Genomic DNA, 27854 nt, shown 5'->3' on the forward strand with positions numbered 1-27854 from the left:
GCAGCCATGGCCCTAGTATCCCTGGGAGATAGGGAGATGGTCCCTGGTAGCCTCCTGCCCTCCAACACGAAGAAATACGGGCAGCTCGTCAAGATCAATGGCCACCAAATAGAGGCCCTGCGGGACACCGGGGCCAGCATCACCGGTGTCCTCAGGAACTTAGTCCCCGAGGAGCAGATCCTCCCCAACGTCTTTTGCCCGGTAATTTCCGCAGATAATAGAGAGAGTATGTGTCAGGTAGCTCTGGTGCCGTTTGAGTGGGGTGGAGTGATAGGTAAACTGAGGGTGGCCGTAAGAACCTCCCAGCCGGTCGACTGCCTCTTAGGGAACGACCTGGAGAGTTCTCCCTGGAAGCACGTGGAGCGCAAGGCCCACCTAGAGATGATGGGGCTCCCCGAGTGGGTGTGCACCACCACCCGATCTATGTCAGCTCGACTTCCCCCCCTGGGAGAAGTCGAAGACGCCCCGACCGAAGAAGTCAGAGCAGTAACCACCGAGGGTCCTCCCGTCCCCCCATCGGAAGGGCCCGTCGCCAGCGACGAACCCTCACTATCCGACACCGCCCCGGTCCCCGAGTTAGGCGATCTACCCGAGTTAGCCCAATGGCGCCACGAGGGCGGGCCCACCCGGGAGGAGTTTTGCCGGGAGCAAGCCACTTGTCCTTCCCTGGTCGGACTACGGCGCCAGGCCGAGGGCCAAGCCGCAGGCGACCAAACTGGAACGCACCGAATTTATTGGGAGAATAACATTTTATACAGTGAGCAGAAGTCGGTGGAGCTGGGATCCGGACGGGTGCTGGTGGTACCCCTCCGCTTCCGAGACTTCCTCCTGGGCTTAGCCCACGACGTCCCCCTCGCCGGCCACCTGGGTCAAGACAAGACCTACAGCCGTCTCGTGACCCATTTTTACTGGCCTAGAATGAGAGCAGCTGTAGAGGCCCACTGCAAGTCCTGTCCCACGTGCCAAGCTAGTGGGAAGAGTGGGGGGAAGCGCAAGGCTCCCCTCCAACCCTTCCCGGTCGTCAGTACCCCCTTCGAACGAGTCGGGATCGACATCGTGGGGCCCCTGGACCCCCCCCACCTCCCAAGGTCACCGTTTCATCCTGGTCCTGGTGGATCACGCCACCCGATACCCTGAGGCGATCCCCCTACGCACCGTCACGGCCCCCGTAGTGGGCCGGGCCCTGATGGGGATCTTTTCCCGGGTAGGTTTTCCCCGCGAGGTCGTGAGCGATTGCGGCACTAATTTTATCTCGAAGTACATGACGTCCCTGTGGCAACAATGTGGAGTGTCCTACAAGTTCACCACCCCGTACCATCCCCAAGGGAACGGCCTAGTAGAGAGGTTTAACAGGACTCTGAAAGGGATGATCACCGGCCTAGAAGAGCCCCTCCGGCGTAAGTGGGACGTCCTGCTCCCCTGCCTCTTGTTCGCTTACCGAGAGGTCCCCCAGAAGTCCCTAGGGTTCAGCCCGTTTGAGTTGCTCTATGGACACCCCGTCCGAGGTCCCCTCAGCTTGGTTAAGGAAGGGTGGGAGGCGGCACCCCAGACCACCCCACGAGATGTGTTCCACTATGTTCTGACCCTCCGGAACCAGACCAGGAAGTTCCGAGCACTGGCCGAGGCCAACCTAGAGACAAGCCAAGAAGAGATGAAGCGCTGGTACGACCAGAATGCCACTCTGGTCGAGTTCCAGCCGGGCCAACAAGTATGGGTCATGGCCCCGGTGAAGCCAGGCACCCTCCAGGACAGGTGGACCGGGCCCTACAAAGTGACTGAGCGGAAGAGTCAAGTCACATACTTGGTGGACGTCCAGTCGCCTCGGGATCCCCTTCGGGTCCTTCACGTGAACCGCCTCAAGCCTCACTTCGTGCGGACAGAACTGAGCCTCCTGCTGGCCACCGATGACGGGGCCGAAGATGAGTCCGATCCCCTCCCGGACCTCCTGTGTGTCAAGGAGCAGGATGGCTCCGTGGAGGGAGTGAACCAATCCCCAGCTCTCACTGCCCAGCAACAAGAGGACTGCCGCCAGCTACTAGGACAATTTGCCGACCTCTTCTCCCTGATCCCCCGAGTCACCGACTGGTGTGTCCATGACGTGGACACCGGGGACAGCCCGCCGGTGAGACACCGAGCATACCGGGTCCCAGACCGGGTCCGGTCCTGCATTCAAGCTGAAGTCTCAAAGATGTTGACCATGGGGGTGATCGAGCCATCTGACAGTCCCTGGGCCAGCCCCGTGGTCCTGGTCCCGAAGGCAGCGGCCCCCGGTGTCGCCCCGAGCTCCGGTTCTGTGTGGACTACCGGGGGCTCAATGACGTCACCCGAGCCGATGCCCACCCCATTCCACGAGCCGACGAGCTCATTGACCGACTCGGGGCAGCCCGGTTCCTCAGCACCTTCGACCTCACCTGCGGATACTGGCAGATTGCGCTCACCGAGGGGGCCAAGGAGCAGTCCGCCTTCTCCACCCCAGATGGGCATTACCGCTTCCGCGTAATGCCCTTCGGAATGAAAAATGCCCCGGCCACCTTCCAGCGACTGGTGAATAGAGTCCTGGCCGGGCTGGAACAGTTCAGCGCGGCCTATCTAGACGACATCGCCGTTTTCAGTTCCGAATGGAGTGAGCACCTCCAGCACCTCCGGAGGGTGCTAACCGCCCTGCGCCAGGCAGGCCTCACCGTAAAAGCCAGCAAGTGCCAAATTGGGCAAGGATCAGTAGTCTACCTGGGGCACCAGGTCGGGAGTGGCCAGGTCGCCCCTCTACAGCCGAAGATCGACGCCATCGTGGCCTGGGAACCCCCCACCACCCAAACGGAGGTCCGAGCCTTTCTGGGCCTCACTGGCTACTACCGAAGATTCATCAAGGGGTATGGCAGCCTTGTCGGCCCCCTCACAGAACTCACATCCAAAAAACAGCCAAAGAAGGTGCAGTGGACGACCGCCTGCCAGGAGGCGTTCGATGCCCTAAAGAAGGCCATGTGCACGGCCCCCGTCCTCCAGGCTCCCGACTACTCCAAGGAGTTTGTAGTCCAAACCGATGCCTCCGAGCATGGCATTGGGGCCGTCCTGTCCCAGGTGAATGACCAAGGCCTAGACCAGCCCGTCGCCTTCCTCAGTTGGCGGCTGTTGCCCAGAGAACAGCGATGGAGCACCATTGAGCGCGAAGCCTTTGCCGTGGTCTGGGCACTCAAGAAACTACGCCCCTACCTGTTCGGCACCCATTTCAAAGTCCAAACCGACCATCGGCCCTTGCGATGGCTCATGCAGATGCGGGGAGAAAACCCCAAGCTACTGCGGTGGTCAATCTCCCTCCATGGGATGGATTTCACCGTAGAACATCGCCCTGGTACGGACCACGCCAACGCTGACGGCCTCTCCCGGTTCTTCCGCCTCAGCGAAGAGAACCCCCCAAGATGATGGGCAGTTCTCTCCGGCTTTCAGCTGGGGGGGACGCGTGTTGGACCCGGCCTCGTAGCATGGCTCTACTGGTCCCCGCACCACCGCACCTGGTACCTGCAGCCCCGAGCTCACGGCCTAACCGATCCTTTCCACCAGAACACACGCACCCGACCCGGACATCCTCGTCCATGGCCTCTCCCCCTTCGGCCACCCCGGGCCCGCGTGCCCACTTCATGCACCAAGATGGCCGCCCGGCCCCAGCGCGACCCGGGCCTAGAGGCGCCACTCCGGCTGGAGTACATCACGCTTCCAGGGGATGAGAGGGAGAGGAGCAGTTTCTATCGCACCTCTGAACTCCCCTGGGACGATGGGTTTCGATCGGCCCTCCGGCCTCCCTGAGAGCTGGCTCCACGCCTGCTGGGTGTCTGGGACTCCTCCCGACCCGGCCCTGAAAAGATCACAAGACAATGGCAGGAAACCCCGACAAGCGACCCCCAGGTGACAAGACCCCTGCCTGCACAGACTCCGGACATCAAAGAGGGGTCGACCTATAACAAGGGGTGCTCTGGGACTGTCCGGCTGATTCGACGCTGGAACAACGAGAGCCTGCTGACGCGGTCGCGGCTCCTGGAACTTAGAACCACCTGAGCCCTGCTGAGTGACTCGCGGCTCCCTGAAGATCGTAAGACCTCCGAACTCGTACCTGAGCCCTGCTGAGTGACTCGCGGCTCCCCGAAGATCGTAAGACCTCCGAACTCGTACCTGAGCCCTGCTGAGTGACTCGCGGCTCCCCGAAGATCGTAAGACCTCCGAACTTGTACCTGAGCCCTGCTGAGTGACTCGCGGCTCCCCGAAGATCGTAAGACCTCCGAACTTGTGCTTGAGCCCTGCTGAGTGACTCGCGGCTCCCTGAAGATCGTAAGACCTCCGAACTAGTACCTGAGCCCGCTGAGTGACTCGCGGCTTCCACAGACTCCACCGGTCCCGCCGGACCCCACGACAACCAGCCTACCCCCCAGCTCGAGGATTGTGAGCTGTGCGCCGGGTACGTCCTTGCCTTGAACCTTTTACCAGAGACTGTCCCACTACCCCCTATCCCTTCCGAGACTCATTGAGCCCGTGCTCTCCTTGTACATATTTGCAGTGCTAACCTGTTTGATAAAGATTGATTCCTAAGGACACACGGTGTAGTGTTTTTGTGTCGTGTGGTGCCAGAAGTACGATCCTCGATACGAGATTTCTCCTCCTGAGGAGTCTCCCGCCAGTGCCCGGCTACGATACTTTGAGGGTGGGTCTCAGGGTAGTCAGGACCCCCCTTTCCGGGCTACTCTGAGGTCGCCGTCTAACAAGCGGAGATCTCACAGTATAGCACCGGTGTCACCCAGAGCGATACAGGGAAGAGAGATCACAGTACGGGACTGGTGTCACCCAGGGGGATACAGAGGGGCAAATAACTCACAGTAGAGCACCAGTGTCACCCAGAGGAATACAGAGGAGCAGAGAGATCACAGTATCGGACTGGTGTCACCCAGAGAGATACAGAGGGGCAGAGAGGTCACAGTATCGGACTGGTGTCACCCAGAGGGATACAGCAGGGCAGAGAACTCACAGTATAGCACCGGTATCACCCAGCGGGATACAGAGGGGCAGAGAGAGCACAGTATAGCACTGGTGTCACCCAGCGGGATACAGAGGGGCAGAGAGATCACAGTATAGCAGTGGTGTTACCCAGCGGGATACAGAGGAGCAGAGATATCACAGTATAGCACCAGTGTCACCCAGAAGGATACAGAGGAGCAGAGAGCTCACAGTATAGAACCGGTGTCACCTAGAAGGATACAGAGGGGCAGAGAACTCACAGTACAGCACTGGTGTCACCCAGGGAGATACAGAGGAGCAAAGAACATACAGTGGAGCAGTGGTGTCACCCAGCAAGATACTGAGGGGCAGAGAGCTCACAGTATAGCACCGGTGTCACCCAGCAGGAAATAGAGGGGCAGAGAGCTCATAGTATAGCATTGGTGTTACCCAGAAGGATACAGAGGGGCAGAGAGCTCAGAGTATAGCACCAGTGTCACCCAGTGGGATATAGAGGAGCAGAATGTTCACAGTATAGCACTGGTGTCACCCCAGAGGGACACAGAGGGGCAGGGAGCTCACAGTATAGCACCGGTGTCACCCAGCGGGATACAGAGGGGCAGAGAGATTACAGTATAGCACTGGTGTCACCCAGGGAGATACAGAGGAGCAAAGAACATACAGTGGAGCAGTGGTGTCACCCAGCAAGATACTGAGGGGTAGAGAGCTCACAGAATAGCACCGGTGTCACCCAGCAGGAAATAGAGGGGCAGAGAGCTCATAGTATAGCACCGGTGTCACCCAGAGGAATCAAATAGCTTTTTAAAAGATTTAAGTAGCTTGATAATAAGTCTGTTCTTTTTTAATGGAGGATCTGATGCTGTTGTTGTTGTGTATGGTGTTTGAAATGTTTTGGATTTCCATGGTAATTGTATTGTCTGGTTATAATAAATGTTTTTACTTATTTTTATTTTATTAGTGTCAATTAGTAAATTCATGTTTTATTTATCCTATTTTCTACTTTCTTAAGGCTAGCCTAAACACAACTTTAACTGTTTAATCTCATGTTTTCTATCAAAATCATACAAAAATACATAAATATAGCGGGCTGCCAACCAACACTCATTCCCATTGGTCTGTTCACCGCCGTAAAAGATGTAGATCAACAGACCAACCAACACATGCTTTTACTTTGAATAACTACATATTGCCCTTGCAGATGTATAATATATAAAAAGGGATGGATGGAATGCTTCAGTTAATCTCAGCCACTGGTCATAACTTGAGGCAGCGTCCTGTGTCACTGCAACCAAGGTATACCCTGCTGATGAGCTCATAACAAGGGCAACACCGGTCCAGGGCTGCTTGTATTCTGGTTCAGGGAGGACATGGCTTGGCAGTTCGGGCTGGACTGTTCTCATTGGAGGAGGGTCAAGACTGATTTGCATATAGCTGGGTCCAAACTGAGGTGTTATAGTGTGCAAAATAATGCTGGACTGGGATGCGGCTAGTAATTTCCAGGGTCTGAAATTAATTATTGCACATGAACACACACACAACTAAAAATGGTTCCACAAAAGTAGAACCTGTTAGGCACTTGCATTTCACAATGACTGACATCCCTATGCAGGATAGGGTTCAATCGACTATTTCCATAACTTTCAAAACACTTACTGCAAATTACAATGTTGATTTCTCACTATAAACGAGCTTTGTTATATTGTTTGATCCTACAGAAAATGAGCAAAAGTTATTAGAATAGCTATAGTATATATGCAGATTTATAGGTAGAAGCCAAAGTCCCTCAGCTTGGTGCAGGTATTTTGGAGCAGTTGCATCTGACTTGAGAGGTATCTTTATTAACAACAAATGGAGCTGTGGCTTCATGTAAGAATTGTAATGCTTTTGAATTTGACTTTAGAGGGACACCTAGTAACATGTAGTGGAACTACAACTTCATGAAAAAATGTCAGTGCCTTTGCATCTGAGTAAAGAGTAAGCTCTAATAATGCCTTGAGGAGCTGTAGGTCTAGGAAATAATTTTGAAGAATTACCATCTAACACGAGTGGAATCTCTACTATGACCTGACTATACATAGTCTGAGTGACACCTTCTCCATGCACTGTGTATACCCGTTTATGTTATATCAGTTATATCATCTAAAATAATATTATTTACAATAATAGCTATAACATCACAAATATATATTTTGTGAGAACACAGTGCATGGTAGTGTGCAGAGTTATAGTTAATGTAGTGTGGCTACCAAGTTGAATACACTGTGTGTGGAGGTGCATGAGTTATATTAATTTGAAAGTGTTGCATAATTAATAAATTCAAGGTGTAAGAATGAGTTTTGAAATTACAATTTTTGTGTACTTCAACTTTTGTTTGTAGCTAAAGAATAAATAAAGTTAAATACATTTAAAGGTGGTCTGTAAATTATAAATTTAAGATTGAACTAGAACTGAAGGATTTCTAATGTTTGTGTATTTTAAGTTTGGTTTGAATAGAAAGAATAAATAAAGTTTTCCTAATTAGAACAAAGGTTTAACCTTTGTTCTAATTACACAGAAAGGTGATGCTCCTACACACAGCCCGGTCATGTCCACCAGAGCGGGTGCGAAATCACGGGTTCAGGACCCATTAATATATTTCCATTTTAGTTTAAAAAAAGTTGTAAAACTTATTGGAAATTCCAAACTGCGCAGTGCAAGTCTTGCTTGTTTCTACATTGTGCTCCTGGCTTTTTGGAAACATATATCTAAACATATATCTATCAATCTATCTCTATATATATATCTATATATATATCTATCTATATATATATATGTATATATATAAATATATATACACATATAAATAAATAGATTTAGATAGATAGATATATAGATATATATATTTAGGGAAGAAAGAAGTACGCGCATTCAGAAGGACAATGATAGATGTTTATTGGCACAAACACCAGCCCCTGGAAAGCGTTGCGGCCAGCTGATAGCATCCTGATAACTGATGTTCTAGAGTCAACGTTTGGAGTGTTAATTTCAGTTTAAAATCTTTGGCTACCATCTATCTCCCCATTTGTCCATTTTTTCTGTCTCCCGTTCAAGGCAACTAAGGGCATCTACTCATCTCACAGAGTGCACAGAGTTCCTACAGGGCAGACTATCTCTGAAGATCGAATCAGGTGTGTTAGAATTACATCAGGTACAAACCTCTGATACACATCCATGACCATAGCAGACTTCTTTGAAAATCTGAAAAATACAAGTTAGATTTCACCCTCATAGTAATTTTACACTACTCCATTTTCATCTAGGAGGTTTGTACTTTCAAAATGTAAGAAAGATTTGAAACCCTCGACATGGGAAATATCCTTTACCCGGCAGTCTCAACAACGACCAGCCTTTACAGTGCAGTCACTACCCTGAGTGCGAAATTACCATGCATTACTTCAACCCACACATTTTTACAGCGACTTGCTGTAGGGGGCACGTTGTTGGGCTGAAATTGGATTTTTAAGTCCAACACCTTCTCTACTGTTGCGTAAACTGGAGTTGGAATAGTAATTTATACTATTGCAAAGTCCAGTGCCCCCTAAAGCAAGTCATTGTAATGACGTGTGTGATGAAGTAACACGTGATAATGTCGCAGTCGGGTAGTGACTGGGTTGTAAAGGCATTCAGGGTAAATGCATGCGGGGTTCCATCATACAGCCTCTTGGCATGGCTGCTCAGTAGCCCTTGCGGTAGGTGTTGGACTCTGTTACCTGAGCTTGGGGTGATCTCAAGGTTGGCACACTCTCCTCGATCGACATCCGCAACTTGTGGAACTGGAAAGAGAAAATGAAGTTTACACACAACAGCTTTTTCGAGATGCACAAATATTAAAGTTTTCTATTCTTTTTTTTTTGCAAATCTGTTTTTATTGAGTTTGAATTTTAGTGCAGGAATACATTGTACGGCAGCGTGCTTTACATACAGTAAGACATAAACTTATACAGGCTGGTAGATCATGCCAACAACCAAGAGGGGACAACCCAATGTCTGTTTGCGCGCCCACCGCCACCCGCTTGGGAGCCAGCCACTTCACCCTTAGCAGTTCTGATGTCTTCTCTTGAGGAGGGGCCGTCACCACCACCCACCAGCCATTGAGCCGTACAAGAAAACTAATCTCGCCTACACAACTGAGGCATCAATAAAGACAAAAGGTTACATGCAATACAAAAAAAAGAACCCATAACAAAGGCAGCGTGCACAGTGATTCGCGTGGTGTGCTCCTACCCCCTTCCCCCCCCAGACCCCCCCCGAAGTCCAGGATCACCCCTCCCAGTCCCAATGGGTGCAAGCATCCCCAAGTGTTCCCAGAAGCCCCATCTATGGGCCAGTGATAATGGGGGCTATGCTATCTCGTCAGCAACCCGTACTGCAGCAACACCGTGGACAGATAGCCCCACTCCAAGCAATCAAACGCCTTCTCCAGGTCTAGGAGGAGGCACCCCGCTCTGGGCCATCTGTGCACTGCCTCACCAGCCACCCTACAGTATCTTCTGAGATTGAGCGACGTGGACCTCGCAGGGACAAACCCGTTCTGGTCAGAGTGCACCAGGTGCGGGACCATTGGCGCTAACCGGTCCGCTAGGGCCTTCGCCAGTATTTTGTAGTCAACGTTGAGCATCGCCAAGGGGCGGTAGGAGCCCAGGGCCGTGAGGTCGCGGTCCGGCTTAGGTAGGGAGACCAGGAACGCCTCCCGCATGGAGGGTGGGAGCGACCCCTCTTCCAGCGCTTTGCTGTAAAGCTCACGCAGCAGCGGCACCAGGGTCTCGCGATATGCCTTATAGTACTCCGCGGGCAATCCGTCCGGCCCCGGAGTTTTGCCCGTCGCCAATGATTGGATCGCCTCCCCAATTTCCTCTAGAGAAAGGGGGCCACTGAGCGCCGCGTTATGCTCCCTGGTGGCCGCAGGGAGGTGAACGGAAGCAAGGAACTCCCCTAGAAGGTGCCGGGAGCCCGTCCCCTGAGCCGCGTACAAGCGTTTGTAGTGGCCTACGAAGGCCCTATGTATTTCATGCTGCGTGTGTACCATCACTCCGTCCTCCCTACGGATTGCTCCGATCGGGGTCCTGTGATCCTCCTGCCGGATTAGCCAGGCCAGCAGGTGGCCCGCCCTATCCGCCCTGGCGTGCGTTCTGGCGGTGTGCGCCGCATAATTGTGGCAGCGGAGCCGCTCCAGGAGCTCCGCGTGTTGCCCGCGGAGATCCTCCAGGCTGCGTGAGTGCCTGCCCCCTCCTTCTCCTTCCCTCTCATATTGCAGGAGGTCGTTTTCGAGGCGCGCCAGGGAGTCCGAGAGGGCCCTTCGTATGTTCCACTGGGTCCCCAGGCAGTGCCCCCGAATGGCCACCTTGTGGGCGTCCCACTCTACCAAGGCACTGCTCGCCGTCCCCTCGTTGGTGTCAAAATAGGCCAGGACGGCCGTACCAAGGGAGGAACGGAACTCCGGGTCCTCCAGAGCGCTCGGTTGAAGTCGCCAGGTGGGCACCAGCGAGCGGTCCGCCACCCAGCCGATCCGAAGCCATAAGGGGTTATGGTCGGAATGCGTCCGCCCCAGATATTCCGACTGTTCAATAAGTGGGAGCAATGATTGGGACCCCACTATCCTGTCCAGCCGTACATGGAGGCCATGGACCGCCGAGTAATAAGAATATAGCCGGTCCGTCGGGTAAAGTGTACGCCACAAGTCCTGCAGCGACCAGTGCGTGAGCCAGTCTCCCAGCGCCCGGGCGTTAGATTCCACCACCGTGGCACGGAGGGGAGGGAAGGATCTGTCCAACTGGACGTCCAATACCATGTTAAAGTCCCCTCCCAGAATCCAGGGAAGCCCAGCATAAGGGTGTAGAAGCTGCGTCAATCTCGCCAAAAAGGAGGCCTGGTCCACGTTGGGCGCATACAGCGAGCCCAGCAACAGCTCTTGCCGTTCAGTTTCCCCCGCACTAAGGTGTACCTTCCCTCCCGATCCACCACCACATCTGTGCAATCGAAAGGAACGCCTGCTCGCACCCAGATGAGCGTGCCCCGCGCGTGTGCCGAGTAAACGGTGCCGTACGTGTGTCCCCTCCAGCGCCTAGAGAGCCTGCCCAGTTCCGTCGAGGACATGTGCGTCTCCTGTAGGAGGGCAATCCCAACTGAGTGTCAATGCAGATAGGAGAAGATGGCATAGCGCTTGGACGGTGTGTGCATGCCCCGTATGTTCCAGGTCACTATGTTAGTGTGCGCCATTGCAAATCTAGGTGAGCAAGCCGGGCTGGGGCCAGGGCGCCCGCGCCAGGGAAAGGCGGGGGCCACAGTCAGGGGGGAGCATGTTAATGCGCTGCCATGTAAACAGTAGAACCATTGTAAACAGTGTAACAAGCAGGGCGTATTCCCAACGGGGCATCCGTCCAAACCTCAGTAACGCCAAGTAATATTAGGCTATTGCAGTGTGGTAACAAATGGGGTTCGTGCAATCATAGCAACCTCCTGACCCTAGTATCCCTCCCCTGTCCCAACTGGAAGAGGAAGGAGCAGCATCAGGTCCGGAGCTGAACTGCCGTGCAGGTCCAATGCGAGCCCCCAACGGGAGGCGTCCACAGGTGTAATGTCAGGTGGCGCTCGCGTCACCCAGCCCGCCCCGCAGGGTCAGGCGCTCCCAGTTCCGGGCCCCCTGCCCCCCAGGTGGGCCCAGGGCCCCGGAACCATCTAGCACAGCGCCAAGGCAGTCGAGCGACCCCAGTTCAGTGCAGGCAGATTTTGTCCAACCTTCGGCATCCTGACATCTGGTCACACAATCAGGTCCGACTTCTGCGGGGTCACCACCGGCAGCAGCAAGTCCTCTGAGACCACTGTGGACGGGGACGACGCCCCACTCGCTCCCGCCCCGCTGGACGTGCAGGCCTCCATGCGGTCACTGGCGGGTGGCGTCCCAAGCGTCGCCACCGCCTCCAACGCCTCCCGCTGCTCCATCCGGATCCTCTCTGGGCTAGGTGCTACCGGTCCCGGCCGCGCCGGCTGCCGCGCCCCCGGCGCCCTCGTCTTCTGGATCACCTCCCCAGGCGGCCGTCGACCTCCGAGCCAGCAGGCCACGCCCCCGTCCACTGTCCTGACTCCTCCAGCCAGTCCCACACGTCCTCCGGGGAGTCGAAGAAACGGGCCCCTTCTTTTGCCACCACTCGCAGGCGGGCCGGGAACAGCAGGGAGTAAGGCAGAGCCAACTCCCGCAGCTGGCGCTTCACCGCCATGTAGTTGCTTCTTCGCCGCTGGACGGCTGCGGTGTAGTCGGGAAAGAGTTTGACTCGGCTACTGCCCACGGTCAGGTCACCAGTTCTTCTAGTTTCGCTGAGGATCGTGTCTCTGTCCCGGTAGTTTAGGAGCTTGAATAGGAACGGTCGGGGCCGGGCCCCCGGCTGGGGTCTCTGCGCCGGCACCCTGTGCGCCCTTTCCACCACGAAATGTTGGGATAACACCCCCTGGGGCAGGAGGCCCCTCAGCCAGCTCTCCACGTATTGCTCTGGGTGTCTGCCCTCCACTCCCTCCGGGAGACCCACTGCGCGGATGTTATTGCGCCTCGAGCGTCCTTCCGCATCATCAACCCTGTCTTCGAGCGCATGGACCCGGTCCAGCACATCCTGCAGTGCTGCGCCATGGCTCCGTACAGTAGGTTGTAGGTCTTGAAGCGTCTGACCGTGCGACTCCACTCTCTCGGCCAGTTTGCGGTGGTCAGCATGGAGGAGGGTGAAATCAGACGTGACCTTGTCCATCCTTGTTTCCAGTGACGCCCGTGTCTGATCCAGGGTGGCGCCGAGCCTCTCCACTGCCGCTAGCATGGTGTCCATTTTGGTCGAGAGGGCCGCCGCTTGCGACTCCGCGTCCCCCCCTGGCCGGCTCTGTGCGGGGTCCGCGGTCCCAGCACGTGGCTGACCCTGCTGCGTCTTGTCACGGAGTCGGCCCATCGCGTACTGTTGGGCGGTCGGCATTCACAGTTCGTCGCCAGGCGCCGCGCACTCGACCGGTCGCGGGCCCTCCAATCCACGCTGGCTCCTCGCTCCGGTCTGCCACCGGGCCTCTACTCGGACCCCGAGGCCCAGCCGCCGGGCCGAAGTCAGCAGGGGGCGGAACGGAGGTACCCCACAGCGGCAACCGGCCCCGGTAGGGGGGGCCCACCGGCAGCAGTCCTCCAGTTCCCTTCAGGGCACTGCACCACCGCGCCCTCTCACCAATGCTCCAGTGAGCCGGCAGTCAGTCCAGACCCGCGCTTGCCCCGCTAGGTGCACCCAGGCGCAGAAGCCCCGCCGGCCAGCACCACATCCGGGGTCCCGCTCCCAGCGGCGCGGCGTCTAGTACCCCGGGCAAGGGCCTCTCACCTCTTCGATGCGCTGCTCCAGGCGGCCCCCACCAGAGCCAGTGCACCGTCCTCCGCCGCGGCCACTCACAATATGGCGCCTCACAGGTTATGGCGTCAGCACCAGGCCTCAGTGCCCGCTCCACTGCCTCCGGGCTCTCCGGACGCGCCGGGCTTGCCCCCGGACCTCTCCTGCGCAACGACTGTCCTCTCCAGGCCGTCCCAGTTCAGGCTCCGCCGCACAGGTCACTCCAGCTCAGGGTCCTCCGCCACACGTGGCTCACTCCCATGCACTCCGGGCTCACCACGGCAGGCCCCCGGCCACAGCTCGTCGCGCCGTCTCAGCCTCCACAGCGGTCCTCACCACTCGGGTCCACGGGCTCCCCCGAACGCCAGTCTTGCCCTCCCCCCGGGGGGGGTCGCCGCTCCTCAGCTCTCCACCGCCCTGCCCTCTGCGATGCGTAGCGATCTCTCGGCCTGCAGGGCCAGGGCGCCACACTCCACTCCACGTCTCCGGGGCCCCCCGCAGCTCCGCAGCACCCGGCAGGGCTCCCACCGACCTGTGACTGGCAGCGATATCAGCTCCCAGCCGCCAGGGCACCGCAGCTGCTGGGGGAACAACCTCGCGTTCAGCGCGGTCTCCCGCTCCGTCTCTCGGCTTCCTTGCAGGGTCCCGCAGCAGGCCCCGCCTCACAGGCCGCCGCGCGCCTCCTCTCCGCACAGGTCCCGACGGGTCGCAGCGCCTCGCAGTCACCGCTCGCGGGGCCACGCCAGCTGCTCTGCACTGCCCCGCACCGGACCCACGTCCAGCGACCACGATCTGCCCCCTTCTCAGGATGATCGGCAGGATGTCCGGGAGGTAACGGTTGGAGCCTCAGTCGCTCGCGTCCGCCATGTTGCCCGGTTGGCCACGCCCCCTTAAAATTTTCTATTCTTTTGAACGATTATGGGTTGTGCTGTGAGGAGGCAGTAAGCTCTGGAAGATAAAGACTTCCAAAATACACATTTCCTCTTGTCCTATTCAAAGATTCACCAGCAAGCAACGCGCCTCAGAATTTACCACGTAGACATTAGCACCACAGGGTTCACTACTTCTTGAACTGTCAACCTTCATCCATGGCCAGAGCACTGGCTCTAGAAAGCCATGCAATCTCCCAAGGCTGACACTACATTACGGTAATAGTAGCACAACCCTACAGACACCACCAGAAGGAAGTCTCAGACTGCAACAAAATATCTCAGATCTGGTCCTGTCTATATAGGAGCAAGTGCACCAAAATAGGAAAATGTTGTTTTGTCTGGGGCTGTAAAATGTGTTACCTAAGTTGATCGATGTTTATTCGATCAACAAGCCAAGGCCATCATAATCTCCACCATGTACATTTCAGGAGTAGTATGGCTTGCTCTTGTAGACCATGGACATCAATGGATTCAACAACAAGCCATGGCAACCATTGCCACCAACTACAAGCCCAGAATCATTACTTTATTCAGCAACTACAAACCATGGTCATCCCTTCTTCCACGACTGCAAACCACGATCATTCCTGACTCTAGCAACTAGAAGCCATGGCCATCCCAGCCTCCACAACTATAATCAAGGACAATCAGGTCGGAAAACAATTACACCCCAGGGCCGTCATGGCCTCCTGTTGTTACAGGCCATGCCCATTACTCCATCCAACAACCAAACACCACCAACTAAAAGCAATGACCTATCGCCCCTTCAACTCCAAGCCATGCTCATCTCTGCCAGTGACAATTACAATATTCTACCCTCACTGCTTCCAGATAAAAGCTATGGACATCCAGTACCTAACAGCAAACTAGTGCCATTTTTTTTCCTACAGCTACAAAAAAGGATCAACAATGCCTCCGGGAGGAACAATTTACAAATTCTGCGAGAGAGATTATCAATGCCTCCACAACGTCAAGCCAGTGACAATCATTGTGTCTAACTGATGATAATCACTGCCTAAAACTACAAGCCATGGCCGGCACTTCCTCCTACTAGAAGCCATGCTCACCTTGGCCAACAACAACTACATGCCTTGACAGTCCCTGTTACAAGTACAAGCCACGGCCATCACTGCACCTAGAAACTACAAGCCCTTGCTGTTCCAAGACTACAAATGATGATAATGACTTCTCCCACAATCACTAGCATTTACCATCACCGACTCCACATCTACAAGTCACTACCATCACTACCTCCACAACTACAAGCCTAACCAGTACTGTCCCGAACTACAAGCGCATGACCACCACTGTCTGCAGATACAAACCATGCTCACATCTGCCACCAACAACTACAAGCCATGGCCAGCACTGTATACGGTTACAAACCATGCTCACATCTGCCACTGACAACCACAACCCACGACCACCACTGTCTCCAGATACAAACCATGCTCATATCTGCCACCCACAACTACAACCCATGACCACCACTGTCTCCAGATACAAACTATGCCACTGACAACCACAACCCATGACCACCACTGTCTCCAGATACAAACCATGCTCATATCTCCCAGCCACAACTACACCCCATGACCACCACTGTCTCCAGATACAAACCATGCTCACATCTGCCACCAACAACTACAACCCATGACCACCACTGTCTCCAGATACAAACCATGCTCATATCTGCCACCCACAACCACAACAAATGACCACCACTGTCTCCAGATACAAACCATGCTCATATCTGCCACCAACAACTACAACCCATGACCACCACAGTCTCCAGATACAAACCATGCCACTGACAATAACAAGCCATGGCCACCACTGTCTCCGGTTACAAACCATGCTCACATCTGCCGCCAACAACTACAAGCCATGACCACCACTGCCTCCAGATACAAACCATGCCACTGACAACCACAACCCATGACCACCACTCTCTGCAGATACAAACCATGCCACTGACAATAACAAGCCATGGCCAGCACTGTCTCCGGTTACAAACCATGCTCACATCTGCCACTGACAACCACAACCCATGACCACCACTGTCTCCAGATACAAACCATGCTCACATCTGCCACCAACAACTACAAGCCATGGCCAGCACTGTCTCCTTTTACAAACCATGCTCACATCTGCCACTGACAACCACAACCCATGACCACCACTGTCTCCAGTTACAGACCATGCTCATATCTGCCACCCACAACTACAACCCATGACCAGCACTGTCTGCAGATACAAACCATGCTCATATCTGCCGCCAACAACTACAAGCCATGGCTAGCACTGTCTGCAGATACAAACCATGCTCATATCTGCCGCCAACAACTACAAGCCATGGCTAGCGCTGTCTGCAGATACAAACCATGCGCATATCTGCCACCCACAACTACAACCCATGACCACCACTGTCTCCAGATACAAACCATGCCACTGACAATAACAAGCCATGGCCACCACTGTCTCCGGTTACAAACCATGCTCACATCTGCCATCAACAACTACAAGACATGGCCAGCACTGTCTCCAGGTAGAAACCATGCTCACATCTGCCACTACCAACTACAAGCCATGACCACCACAGTCTGCAGATACAAACCATGCTCATATCTGCCACCCACAACTACAACCCATGACCACCACTGTCTCCAGATACAAACCATGCTCACATCTGCCACTACCAACTACAAGCCATGGCCATCACTGACTCCAATGTCTTTCTCAAGGTAGATCTCTCTAAATCAGATTATACGAAGGTCAGGTGTGCAATGAAAATGTTACCAAACTTCACTTTGTCAGTGACTGGATCATGAAGATTGGGATGGCCTTCTGAAGATGTCTTTAAGCATTTCACCTGGATTTCTGGTAGGGATAGCTCCACACTGAGCTACCATCATCGCACCACACTATTTTTATAGTAACGTATGTGTTAAAGAAAATCTATGCTTCCATTCAAGGGTGGTACCAGTGATGTGCTTGCTCCAGTTGGACCACTGAAATTCCATCTACTACTCTACCATCTGACAGCCAGACTTTAGTCTTTGCAAAACACAGATGCCAAGTCAGCTACAGTTACCCGAGTTCACACAAACTTTCCCTCCAGGTAAGAACACGCCTCATAGCACAGTATTCTGTCATTAGGGCTATTTATCTGGTAGGACATTCTACTCTCTAGAAAGCCACCTTCTCCATGCTGGGTAGGAGTGGACTGTGATGCTTCATGCTGGATTGGGTGCTGCCCAGCAAAGCATTAGGTGACATAAAGTACTCCACAACGGCACTATGTTGTGTATCACACTCACTGTGCCCATGGACAGGGCCTGAAAGGGACTCTTGGAAGTGGTTATCGGGCAGTCAAGGTGATGCTTATATGTGTAGCAGGTCAAAGATATAAATGTATCTCTCTCTATCAAACAAAATCAAGTTAATATAGAGTACCTGAAGCCTTTTCGTGCCAAATCCTGAAATGATTGGACTCTAAGGTTCACTTGTTGAGATTGTTCACCTTTACTCACTGCCTCTTTGCTTTATCGTGAATATCTGTGCAGACTATTTTCCTGCAGCATGGTCATGCTTCATGGCACTATGATGATCAAATGCAGTGGTGAAAATCAGAGACGAAGGTTGCCATATAATTAGGAGCCAACTCTGTGGCAATGGCAGGCACGCGCCCCGGCTTAGGGATGTGTACAGTGTGCAGTGTGTGGAAGGCCTAATCTGCAACATACTGGAAGCTAGCGTGTATAATACAATGATGGGCATAGTCTGTGCTACAGACAAGACTAGAGTCTTTAATGCATGCATGGGCATGTTATGTGGTCTTCGATGGCCATGCACATCGGCACAATGACGGGTAGAGTCTACAGTACAAGAGTGCACATATTCTGCACCAAACTGAAAGCTACATCCATTGTATTGTACCATGTGTCTTTCAGTGGCACAATGAAGTGTAGAATCTACAATGCAATGGATGTGCATAGTATGCGGCACAGAGAATACTATAGTCCACAATAGGATAATGGACTTGCCCTGAAGCACAAAGAAGTCCACAATACATGGATGGGCATTTATTATGTGGCACAGTGAAGGCTGTACAATGATGACAGATTCGGGGGCACCATGAAGTGTAGAATCTATAATACAATACATGTGCATATTATGCGGCATGGAGAACACTTCAGTCACCAATATTCAGCAGGACAATGAAGGACAGAATCAACAGTACATGGATGAGCTTATCTGCGACATAATGAATGGTGTAGTTTAGGATACGGCAGTGACCATATTCTGTGGCACGAGGAAGGCCACACAGTGACATACACTGATGAGAAGCCTCTAGTGCACAATGGTGAGCCTCGGCTGTGTTACATAATAATAATAATAATAATAATAATAATAATAAACCACTTCTAAAGCGCATGGTTACACTAAAACAGTGTGTCCCCGCGCTGAAAGATCCTACTGCTCCCCGAAAGGCCAATGTCCGGGGCTCGCCTGGATCCCAGGTTGCAAGAGGCTATTATTTACGTGGGAAAAGATGAGTTTCAATTTTAGTCTGAATCTTGTTTCGGAGGGCTCCATGCGTAAATCAAGAGGAAGCTTGTTCCAGTGTTTACTAGCTAGAAACCTAAAGGAACCACCTCCCATTCTGGTCTTGCGAACGCGAGGAAGTTGGAACAACATCGCTTCGGCAGATCTTAAATTACGGGTGGGACGATGGATAGTAAGAAGGTTTCGCAAATAACCTGGGCCTTTTCCCTGGGCAATGCGATGGGCAAAACAGAGAGCCTTAAACTTAATTCGCTCCTCAATAGGGAGCCAATGAAGTTCAAATAATGCCATTTTACCTGATGCTCTGCGTGGGAGGTTTAACACCAGGCATGCAGCAGCATTTTGAACGCACTGCAGTTGATGGATACCTTTTTTACTTAGGCCTAGGAGAAGAGCATTGCCATAGTCTAAATGAGGCGTGACTAAGGCATGAATAAGTGTTTTCCTAGCACTAATGGGGAGTAGGTCGAGAACTTTTCGGAGTGTTTTAAGTATTCCAAAACATTTTCCCCTGATTTTACTAATCTGATGCTTAAAAGAAAGCTCTGCGTCCACCATGATCCCTAGATTTCTGACAGACTCCACCGGATGGGGAATTGCCCCTAATTCTGTTGGCCACCAGGCCTGCGACCAGGCGGAGGGGGATTTACTAACCACTAGCAGTTCTGTTTTGTCGCCATTAAGGCGCAAGCAGTTGTTGTTCATCCACCCTGCCACAGAGAGCATGCAGTTGGAAAAGTTAGTGGCATCCTCTGCCTGATTGTGAGTGAGTTTAATTATTAGTTGGGTATCGTCAGCGTAAGTGACGATATCCACTCTAAAAGCTTCCACAATATGAGCTAAAGGCTCCATGTATAGATTGAACAACGTGGGGCTCAAACTGGAGCCCTGAGGAACTCCATGTCTGAGCTTTCGAAGGGAGGATTTATAAGGGAGGCAGTACACCTGGAAGCTCCTGTTTTCTAAAAAGGATTTTATCCATTCCAGTGCGGATCCCTCAACTCCCATGTCTGAGAGGTGAGACAGCAGCGTTGAGTGCAGCACGGTGTCAAAGGCTGCACTTAGATCTAATAAAACCAACGCTGCCGTCTGCCCCTCATCTACTAGTTGTCTCAGACATTCTGTGGAGAAGAGAACCGCCGACTCTGTTGAGTGGGCCGCTCTAATCCCTGACTGTGTTGAATGGAGAAGGAAGTTCTCCTCAACAAATTTCATGAGTTGTATATTTACTACCGTCTCTACCACTTTCCCGCAAAAAGGGAGAAGGGAGATAGGGCGGAGATTTTGTAGCTGGGAGATATGCATGGTAGCTTTTTTCTTCAGGGGAATTACTTGTGCCGTTTTCCATGCATCTGGCACATAGCACTCCTGAAAAGATAAAGTGATCAGGTGTTGAATCTGATCAATCATACATTCTAAAACTCCCTTACAGCGATTAGGAGAGATCACATCATAGGGGGAGCCGGACTGGATGCCGTTTATGATGGTGAGCAGATCTTGCCTCTCAGGGACTTTGAAACACGTCAGATGGGGTTTGGTGGCAGGGTCATTTCTCACCATCGGATGTTTAGTTGGCATGTTATCAACAAAAGTGGCATGTATTACGTCTACTTTCTTCACAAAATAGTCCGCGATATCATCACATAGCTCATTGGAGCAGGTGTCTTGAGGCTCCAGTCTAATAGGAACAGCGAGTTCTTTGTAAATGGAAAAAAGCTCTTTAGTGGGGTTCTTTGCTAATTTAATGCGTTCCTTAAAATGAGCGCCTTTGGCTGCTCTTATGAGTTTGTGATATATTTTTAGTTCTTTTTTATAATTCAGCATGTCTTCCGGAGTATAATTTTTCCTCCAGCCACGTTCTAGATTTTTACATTTGGCTTTAACTACTTTAAGTTCTTTGGAAAACCAGGGGGCAGTTTTGATTTTTCTGGCAGGTGGCTTGAATGTCCATGGTGCTACAGTGTCTAGAGCCCTAGACATCCATGTTTCATAGTCATTCCATGCCTTCAGCAGAGTATCACTAGGTGGAGGAGGATCTTTTAGTAGGGCGGATTTAAAATCATCCTGCGTGAACTTCCTCCAATCTCTGCGTTTTTGAGGCTTGGGCTTGGTCATTCTGCCTTTCTGTTGGGCAATTACTACCTCAATAGGGATGATAAAATGATCTGACCATGTTATTTGAATCGGTGTGGCAACTGTGATGCCCTCCCAGTTAGCAAAAACGGGGTCTAGGAGATGTCCTAGTTGATGCGACGGAGAGGTAGATTGAAGTTTAAGCGTCAAGGATTTAAGTATATCTACTACTACCTGTGCCTCCTTACAGTTAGGATCCTCCAAATGAAGGTTAAGATCACCCAAAATAAGAAATTTCTTGTACCGCAGTGCATGCTGAGTTATCAGCTCTGCAAGTTGATTACTGAATTGGGAGGACTTGCCTGGAGGCCGATACAAGAGGAGTCCATTGATAATAGTTTTAGGATTAGCTTTGATAGTGAAAAAACCACCTTCACAATTGGGCAGTGTGGCCTTCTCTAAGCTGCATTGTAGATTGCTTTTATAGATCATTGCCAATCCCCCCCCTTTCTGCTTTTCTCTGTCAAGTCTGAGCAGGCAGTAGTTTACAGGAACAGCTTCCAACGTTTTTGGTGTTGAGGCATCATCTAACCATGTCTCTGTTAAAAAGAGCACATCGAGATCCCTATCTAATACCAGGTCATGTATCTCCAATTTGTGCTTTTTCATAGATCTACAATTTAATAATATTAGTTTCATATTAATCAGCATCAACTCGTCGTTACTCCATCCACGGGTGGTAAAGTGGCAGGTATCGCAATAAGGTGAGAATGAGTCTACTGACAGGGTGTGGCGACAGCTATCTGCAACCTTGGGGCGGAGGGCCAGTAGATCATTAGTGGTATAGCAGATAGGTCTGCTTTCATTACTGGCAGTGGAGGTAAAAGGGGCAGGGGTCCTGGCCCCGAGCCCCGGCCGGCCGCGGACGGGCGCAGACGGGCTGGCCTTTGGCGCGCCGCCGGCGCGCCCGCTGCGCCCGCCCGCTGCGCGGACGGGATGGCCCACTGTTTTTATACATGTTTGAAGGAGATTGGAGGAGGGTGGGAGGGAGGAACAACTAGACCGGCAGCCTTACACTGCTCAAGATGGCAGCTAAGGTGGATCGAGTAAGTTAGTTGCCAGCGCCTAGTAACAGCAGCGCTGTGGCAGGGCAGGTCAGTGAGCAGCCTCGGAGCGACGCAAGTCTCGCGCCGAGGTGGGGAAAGATAATTAAAAAATGCAAGCTAAAATATTTACACTTTTTAAAATCGTTATTTTTAAATCAATAACGAGCGATCAATAAGTTTTAATGTAAATCCCAGAAAAGAGCAAAGAACCCCCGGCTTCTGCCTCAGGGGAGAAGTATGCAAATACATCACAGGTACCTCAAGGGCTAGAAGGGGTATGCAGGTGCTCAATGTTTATGCGAGAATATTTCTTATACACTGCTCAACACAGTGAAGATTGTTGTACACCACAACATGTAAAGAGTTTGGAAATATCTGAACAAGTGTTTTATCATTCTCAAAATATGGCAGATACATTCGACCTGTGAGTCCCAAAGATAGTGAAATTGTCAGGGTTGTGAAAAATATCTGAGAGGAGGCTTTTATTTTTGAGCCAGAGACACATTTATTATGAGCAAACACAACAGAGTTCCTAATTCTACACATGACAACATAACACTTCTTTAAACTGAAGCACATGGTGAGACCTACTGCATCTGGTGGCACTCATTGTACTGTGCACGAATTCTGTGATTGCAAAAAAAGGGCAGTTCTGTGCCGCCAGATTTTGTATAACACTGAAAAGTGTATTTTGGGATGGAATGTGTCATCAATCATAATCACTCGATTTTACAACTTGGGAAAACACTGAAAAAACACCACCATAATTTACAAAATGTAAGCACCGAAAACATGCAGCTCTGGTCCTAGTATAGCGTATGCTGAAAAGGCACTGTACCTCGTCTGTAAGCCTCTTCAACGCCAGGCTGTCCGAGACGCTCTCGTTGGCTTGGAGTCCACCCATGAGGGTCCTGCGTCGCTCATGCAGCATTTCTTCACGCGCTTTCAGACTGGAGAAGCTCTCCTGTGGGTCTCGCCACTGCAGACGATCCACCATCACCGAGTGGCAACACCACACAAATATTAAAAGAAGAAGCAGCAGGTCAGTGCATGAAGAGCGGCAGCCAGAGGCAAAGAGATGCACAGGAATCCAACATAAACGGACAGTCCTGAGAGGCATGGTGGAGAACGCTGGCAGGGTCTGGGACAAGGCCACTATGAACTCTACACCGACTGCAGGGCAGCGAATGAGAGCAATGCTGCATGGATCCTCGCAACCAAGAGGCACGCGCCCTGAGCGTATATTGGGGCGTATTGAGACACATGGAACCTGGGATGTGCAGGCCTTGCAAGGTCTCAGGGACAAACACCACAGCCAGATTGAACAACACTTTGCACCAGTTGTCCACTGCTTTTGTAACACAAACTAAGTGCAAAACATTGCGCTGGTATTTAATTTCCAGCACAAATCAAGATTTGAATTGGAAAGTTGGTCAAAGTAATGCAAAGTAGTAGTATGTGCAACGTTCTGCACTTTATGTCAAGGAGGCATTCCATGGGTGGTACCTGGGATCCAAAGCAACCAGCCATGGGTTTTGACGCAAATCCTTATGTACCAATATCTTGCAGCAAGGTATCCAACTTTGCATGTGTGCTGCACTGTACAACGTGCAGACAAAGTGGGAAAAGTATTAATGTTTAGGTTTTTTACTGGAAGGTTCCCCTTTGAACACAAAACCTATGATTGACAGAACTCATACATCCTTGCACTTCGGTGCCTGGGTGTGTGAGCTGGTGCATGGCAGCCAAAATGTGCCAGTGGAGGAGGAGAAAAAACAGCGCCATATCTTAGTAGATATGGCGCTGTGCTTCACCCACACTTTGCTGCAATGCAGCGACTTTGGTTGCTGTGCTGTGCCGCATCACATTTGAGTAAATTTCTCCCCACATTCGGACCCAATAATTTTAAAGTCTAAAGGCCTCATTTACGAGAAATGGTGCATCACTGCGTGAAAGCAACGATGCGCCACTTCTCAGTGCGCCCTCCTTGCAACATCAATGATGCGTCATATTTACAGTATGACGCATCATGTCGCAAGGAATGACAGATAGGTCAGTATAACTGACGTATCTGTCGGCGCAAAAAGTGGCGCATTGCCGGAGTTGTGTAGGAAGCCCGACGTAACTCCAGCAACGTTCCTTTCACATGGGGCAAGCCCCATGTGTAAGGGCCTGCGTCACCCTTACGCCTGCCATGAGGAAGACGTAAGGTTTTGACGCATTGATGTCCGAGAAGTGGCGCAGCGAAATCTCATAGATTTTGCTGCACCACTCCTACGACCCTTTCTTGCGGGGGAACGCCCACCCTGCATACATTATACCTGACGCAGGTATAATGTAGCGCAGGGCTTATAAAGTGATGCATCTGCCTAGAAGCGTCACTTCGTAAATATGGCGCAACATGGTGCATTATTTACGCCAATGATGCGTCACTATAAGTGATGCAACAGCGGCGCAAAACTGGTGCAAGGGGCTCATAAATAAGCCGCTAAGGGGTTTATTCTTGACCCTTGGCTGGCGTTTTATGGAACCCAGAACCCATGCAATGCCCCTTCTCCTCCCCCCGGCTTTCAACTTTGAACTGCTACTTTATATCCCACTAAAAAAACTTTGTTGAAGCTAGATCATGGTTCCTCTCTGAGAAGACAATGGATTTTTATTTTAAAAAAATTGAAATTCCTCTAAAACAAACTATGTTGACGCGATGTTACAAGTATGACGTAGAAACCAGTGAAAGCCGCCAGTTATGACGAGCAGCGCAACCATACCTCCCCCAGTCGCACGGCTCATGTGGACCCAACCGTTTCAGTGACCGGGCACTGGGGCCGTTTTTGAGGGGGCGATGGCCATCTATGCAAGGAAAACCCTGCTTCCTCCCCTACCAATGTGACCTACAACGCGGGCAAACGACTGCGCGGCACGAGGACGAAAACATAAAAGACCGTGTTCATCTGGAGCATAAGGGTGATGAGCCGCCACCATGGAAGGTGCAATCCCAGATGTCAATGGCTTGACTCTAAAAGTTATTAAAGTTATCTGATCAAACATCATTGCAAATGCAATGCATGCCAGACATGCGAGCGGTCAATGCCCCAGAAGACTGCAGGATCAGCAAACCCCAAACACTGCTTTTAGGGCCGCCGCTGTTGTTACAAGGGCTCAGCTCTCAAATGTTATCTCCTCTTGGAGGCCATGAGTGGGCGGCAGATCTCCAAGAGCGGATACCGAGCAACCTTCCTCCATGGGGTGTGCCAAAGGTCCACTAATCCAGCACAGGAGAGTGTGCTGGGATGGGCTCCATCCCGGGGGCACGAGACCGTCTCCAGAGTGAGCGGGGTCCTGGCTCCAACCTGTGTCCTGAGCTCCTCTGTCCCTTTAGATCCTGGTCTCGCTCAGCAGCAAACCTTGGGCTGCCTGGCAGCAGTGTAATGTGGAGGCTTCACCGGGAGGGGTAATGCATCATTGCAAACCTCACCGGAGGCTCTCCCGATGCGTCACTCCCTTTTATTCTTTCTTTGCATTCTGGCTCTTGTCGCTTTGCTTTTACCAACAATAAATGCAACTATCAGCAGAAGAAAACAAAGGCAAAAGCAGGACTCGATAAGCTCCTCAGGCCTGGAAAGGGCCAGCTTCAGGGCGCTGAGGTTTCCACCTTCTATGCCTGGGGGGTTCAGTCCCCCTCACAGGGGAACTGAACCCCAGTCTCAAGCCTGTAAGCAAGGTCTTAGAACAGGCAAGGCCGCTGCAGCTAGCGCCTTCGGCTGTAAAGCGCTAGAGTAGGCTCAATAAGGGTGCATCCACAGGTGCACACAGACAGCAAACGTGCACTTTTCGTGCCTCAGTTTATCACTCTGGCAAGCTCACCCTGCTGTGAGCAGTGGTGATCTAAACAAAACATGCTGAGAGGCGTCTTAAAGCCACACCATTCTGATGTCACTACTCAACCAAAGACACACACCCTCAGCTTTACTGGCAGGCAGGCCCCGTCAGTCATTTTGTGGTGTTAGAATCCTACACATTTCTCCCAATTCTGCTCTCATGAAGACTTCAATACAGTTCTATTGTTGCTCACATGATCACCCTATACACGGAGACCCTGGGAGAGATCACCCCACACACGGAGACCCTGGGTGAGATCACCCCACACATGGAGGCCCTGGGTGAGATCACCCCACACATGGAGGCCCTGGGGGAGATCACCCTACGCATGGAGGCCCTGGGGGAGATCACCCTATATATGGAGGACGTGGGAGAGATCACCCAATACACGGAGGCCCTGGGTGAGATCACCCCACACATGGTGGCCCTGGGTGAGATCACCCCACACATGGTGGCCCTGGGAGAGATCACCCCACACATGGAGGCCCTGGATGAGATCACCCTATGCATGGAGGCCCTGGGGGAGATCCCCCTACACATGGTGGCCCTGGATGAGATTACCCTAGGCATGGTGGCCCTGGGATAGATCACCCTACACATGGTGGCCCTGGGAGAGATCACCCCACACATGGAGGCCCTGGATGAGATCACCCTATGCATGGAGGCCCTGGGGGAGATCCCCCTACACATGGTGGCCCTGGGTGAGATTACCCTAGGCATGGAGGCCCTGGGATAGATCACCCTACACATGGTGGCCCTGGGAGAGATCACCCCACACATGGAGGCCCTGGATGAGATCACCCTATGCATGGAGGCCCTGGGGGAGATCACCCTACACATGGTGGCCCTGGGTGAGATCACCCTACACATGGTGGCCCTGGATGAGATCACCCTACGCATGGAGGCCCTGGGGGAGATCACCCTACACATGGTGGCCCTGGGTGAGATCACCCTACACATGGTGGCCCTGGGTGAGATCACTCTATACAGAGAGGCCCTGGTAGAGATCCCTCTATGCATGAGGCCCTGGGTGAGATCACCCTATGCATGGAGGTCCTGGGTGAGATCACCCTATACATGGAGGTCCTGGGGGAGATCACCCTACGCATGGAGGCCCAGGGTGAAATCACCCTATGCATGGAGGCCAGGTGAGACATCACCCTATACATGGAGGACCTGGGAGAGATCACCCAATACACGGAGGCCCTGAGAGAGTTCACCACATACATGGAGGCCCTGGGAGAGGTCACCCTATACACGAAGGCCCTGGGAGAGATCACCCTATACACGGAGGCCCTGGGAGAGATCACCCTATACATGGAGGCCTGGTGAGAGATCACCCTATACATGGAGGCCAGGTGACAGATCACCCTATCCATGGAGGCCCTGGGAGAGATCACCCTACAAATGGAGGTCCCGTGAGAGATCACTCTGTACATGGAGGCCCCAGGAGAGATCACCCTGTACACGGAGGCCCCGGGAGAGATCGCCCTGTACACGGAGGCCCTGAGAGAGCTAACCCTATACACGGAGGTCCTGAGAGAGATCATCCTGTACATTGAAGCCCTGAGAGAGATCACCTTATACACCGAGGCCCTGGGAGAGATCACCCTATACACGGAGGCCCTGGGAGAGATCACCCTATATATGGAGGCAGTGGAAGAGATCACCCTATATATGGAGGCTCTGGGAGATATCACCATGTACATGGAGGCCCAGAGAGAGATCAACCTATAAACAGAGGCCCTGGGAGAGACCACTCTATGCATTGAGGCCCTAGTAGAGATCATGGGAGAGATCACCTTATACACGGAGGCCCTGCGAGAGATCACCCTATTCATGGATGCCCCGGGAGAGATCACCCTGTATACGGAGGCCCTGGGAGAGATCACCCTATCCACAGAGGCCCAGCG

The 27854-nt window shown here is 52.3% G+C and overlaps 1 protein-coding gene across 2 annotated transcripts in view; it reads right to left on the reverse strand.

Moving 5' to 3' along the window:
* Positions 1–27854, reverse strand: part of CCDC17 (coiled-coil domain containing 17) — a 507736-nt gene that overhangs the window by 456972 nt on the left and 22910 nt on the right. For both annotated transcript variants that reach the window (XM_085602872.1, XM_085602873.1), the window contains exons 2-3: positions 22901–23041; positions 8751–8813 (exon numbers count right to left, since the gene is read on the reverse strand). In XM_085602872.1, coding sequence (XP_085458998.1) covers positions 8751–8813; positions 22901–23041 — 204 coding nt within the window. The remainder of the gene's footprint in view (positions 1–8750; positions 8814–22900; positions 23042–27854) is intronic.

The sequence above is a fragment of the Triturus cristatus genome, chromosome 4_2 (assembly GCF_964204655.1).
Source record: "Triturus cristatus chromosome 4_2, aTriCri1.1, whole genome shotgun sequence".
In the NCBI taxonomy this organism is placed as follows: domain Eukaryota; kingdom Metazoa; phylum Chordata; class Amphibia; order Caudata; family Salamandridae; genus Triturus; species Triturus cristatus.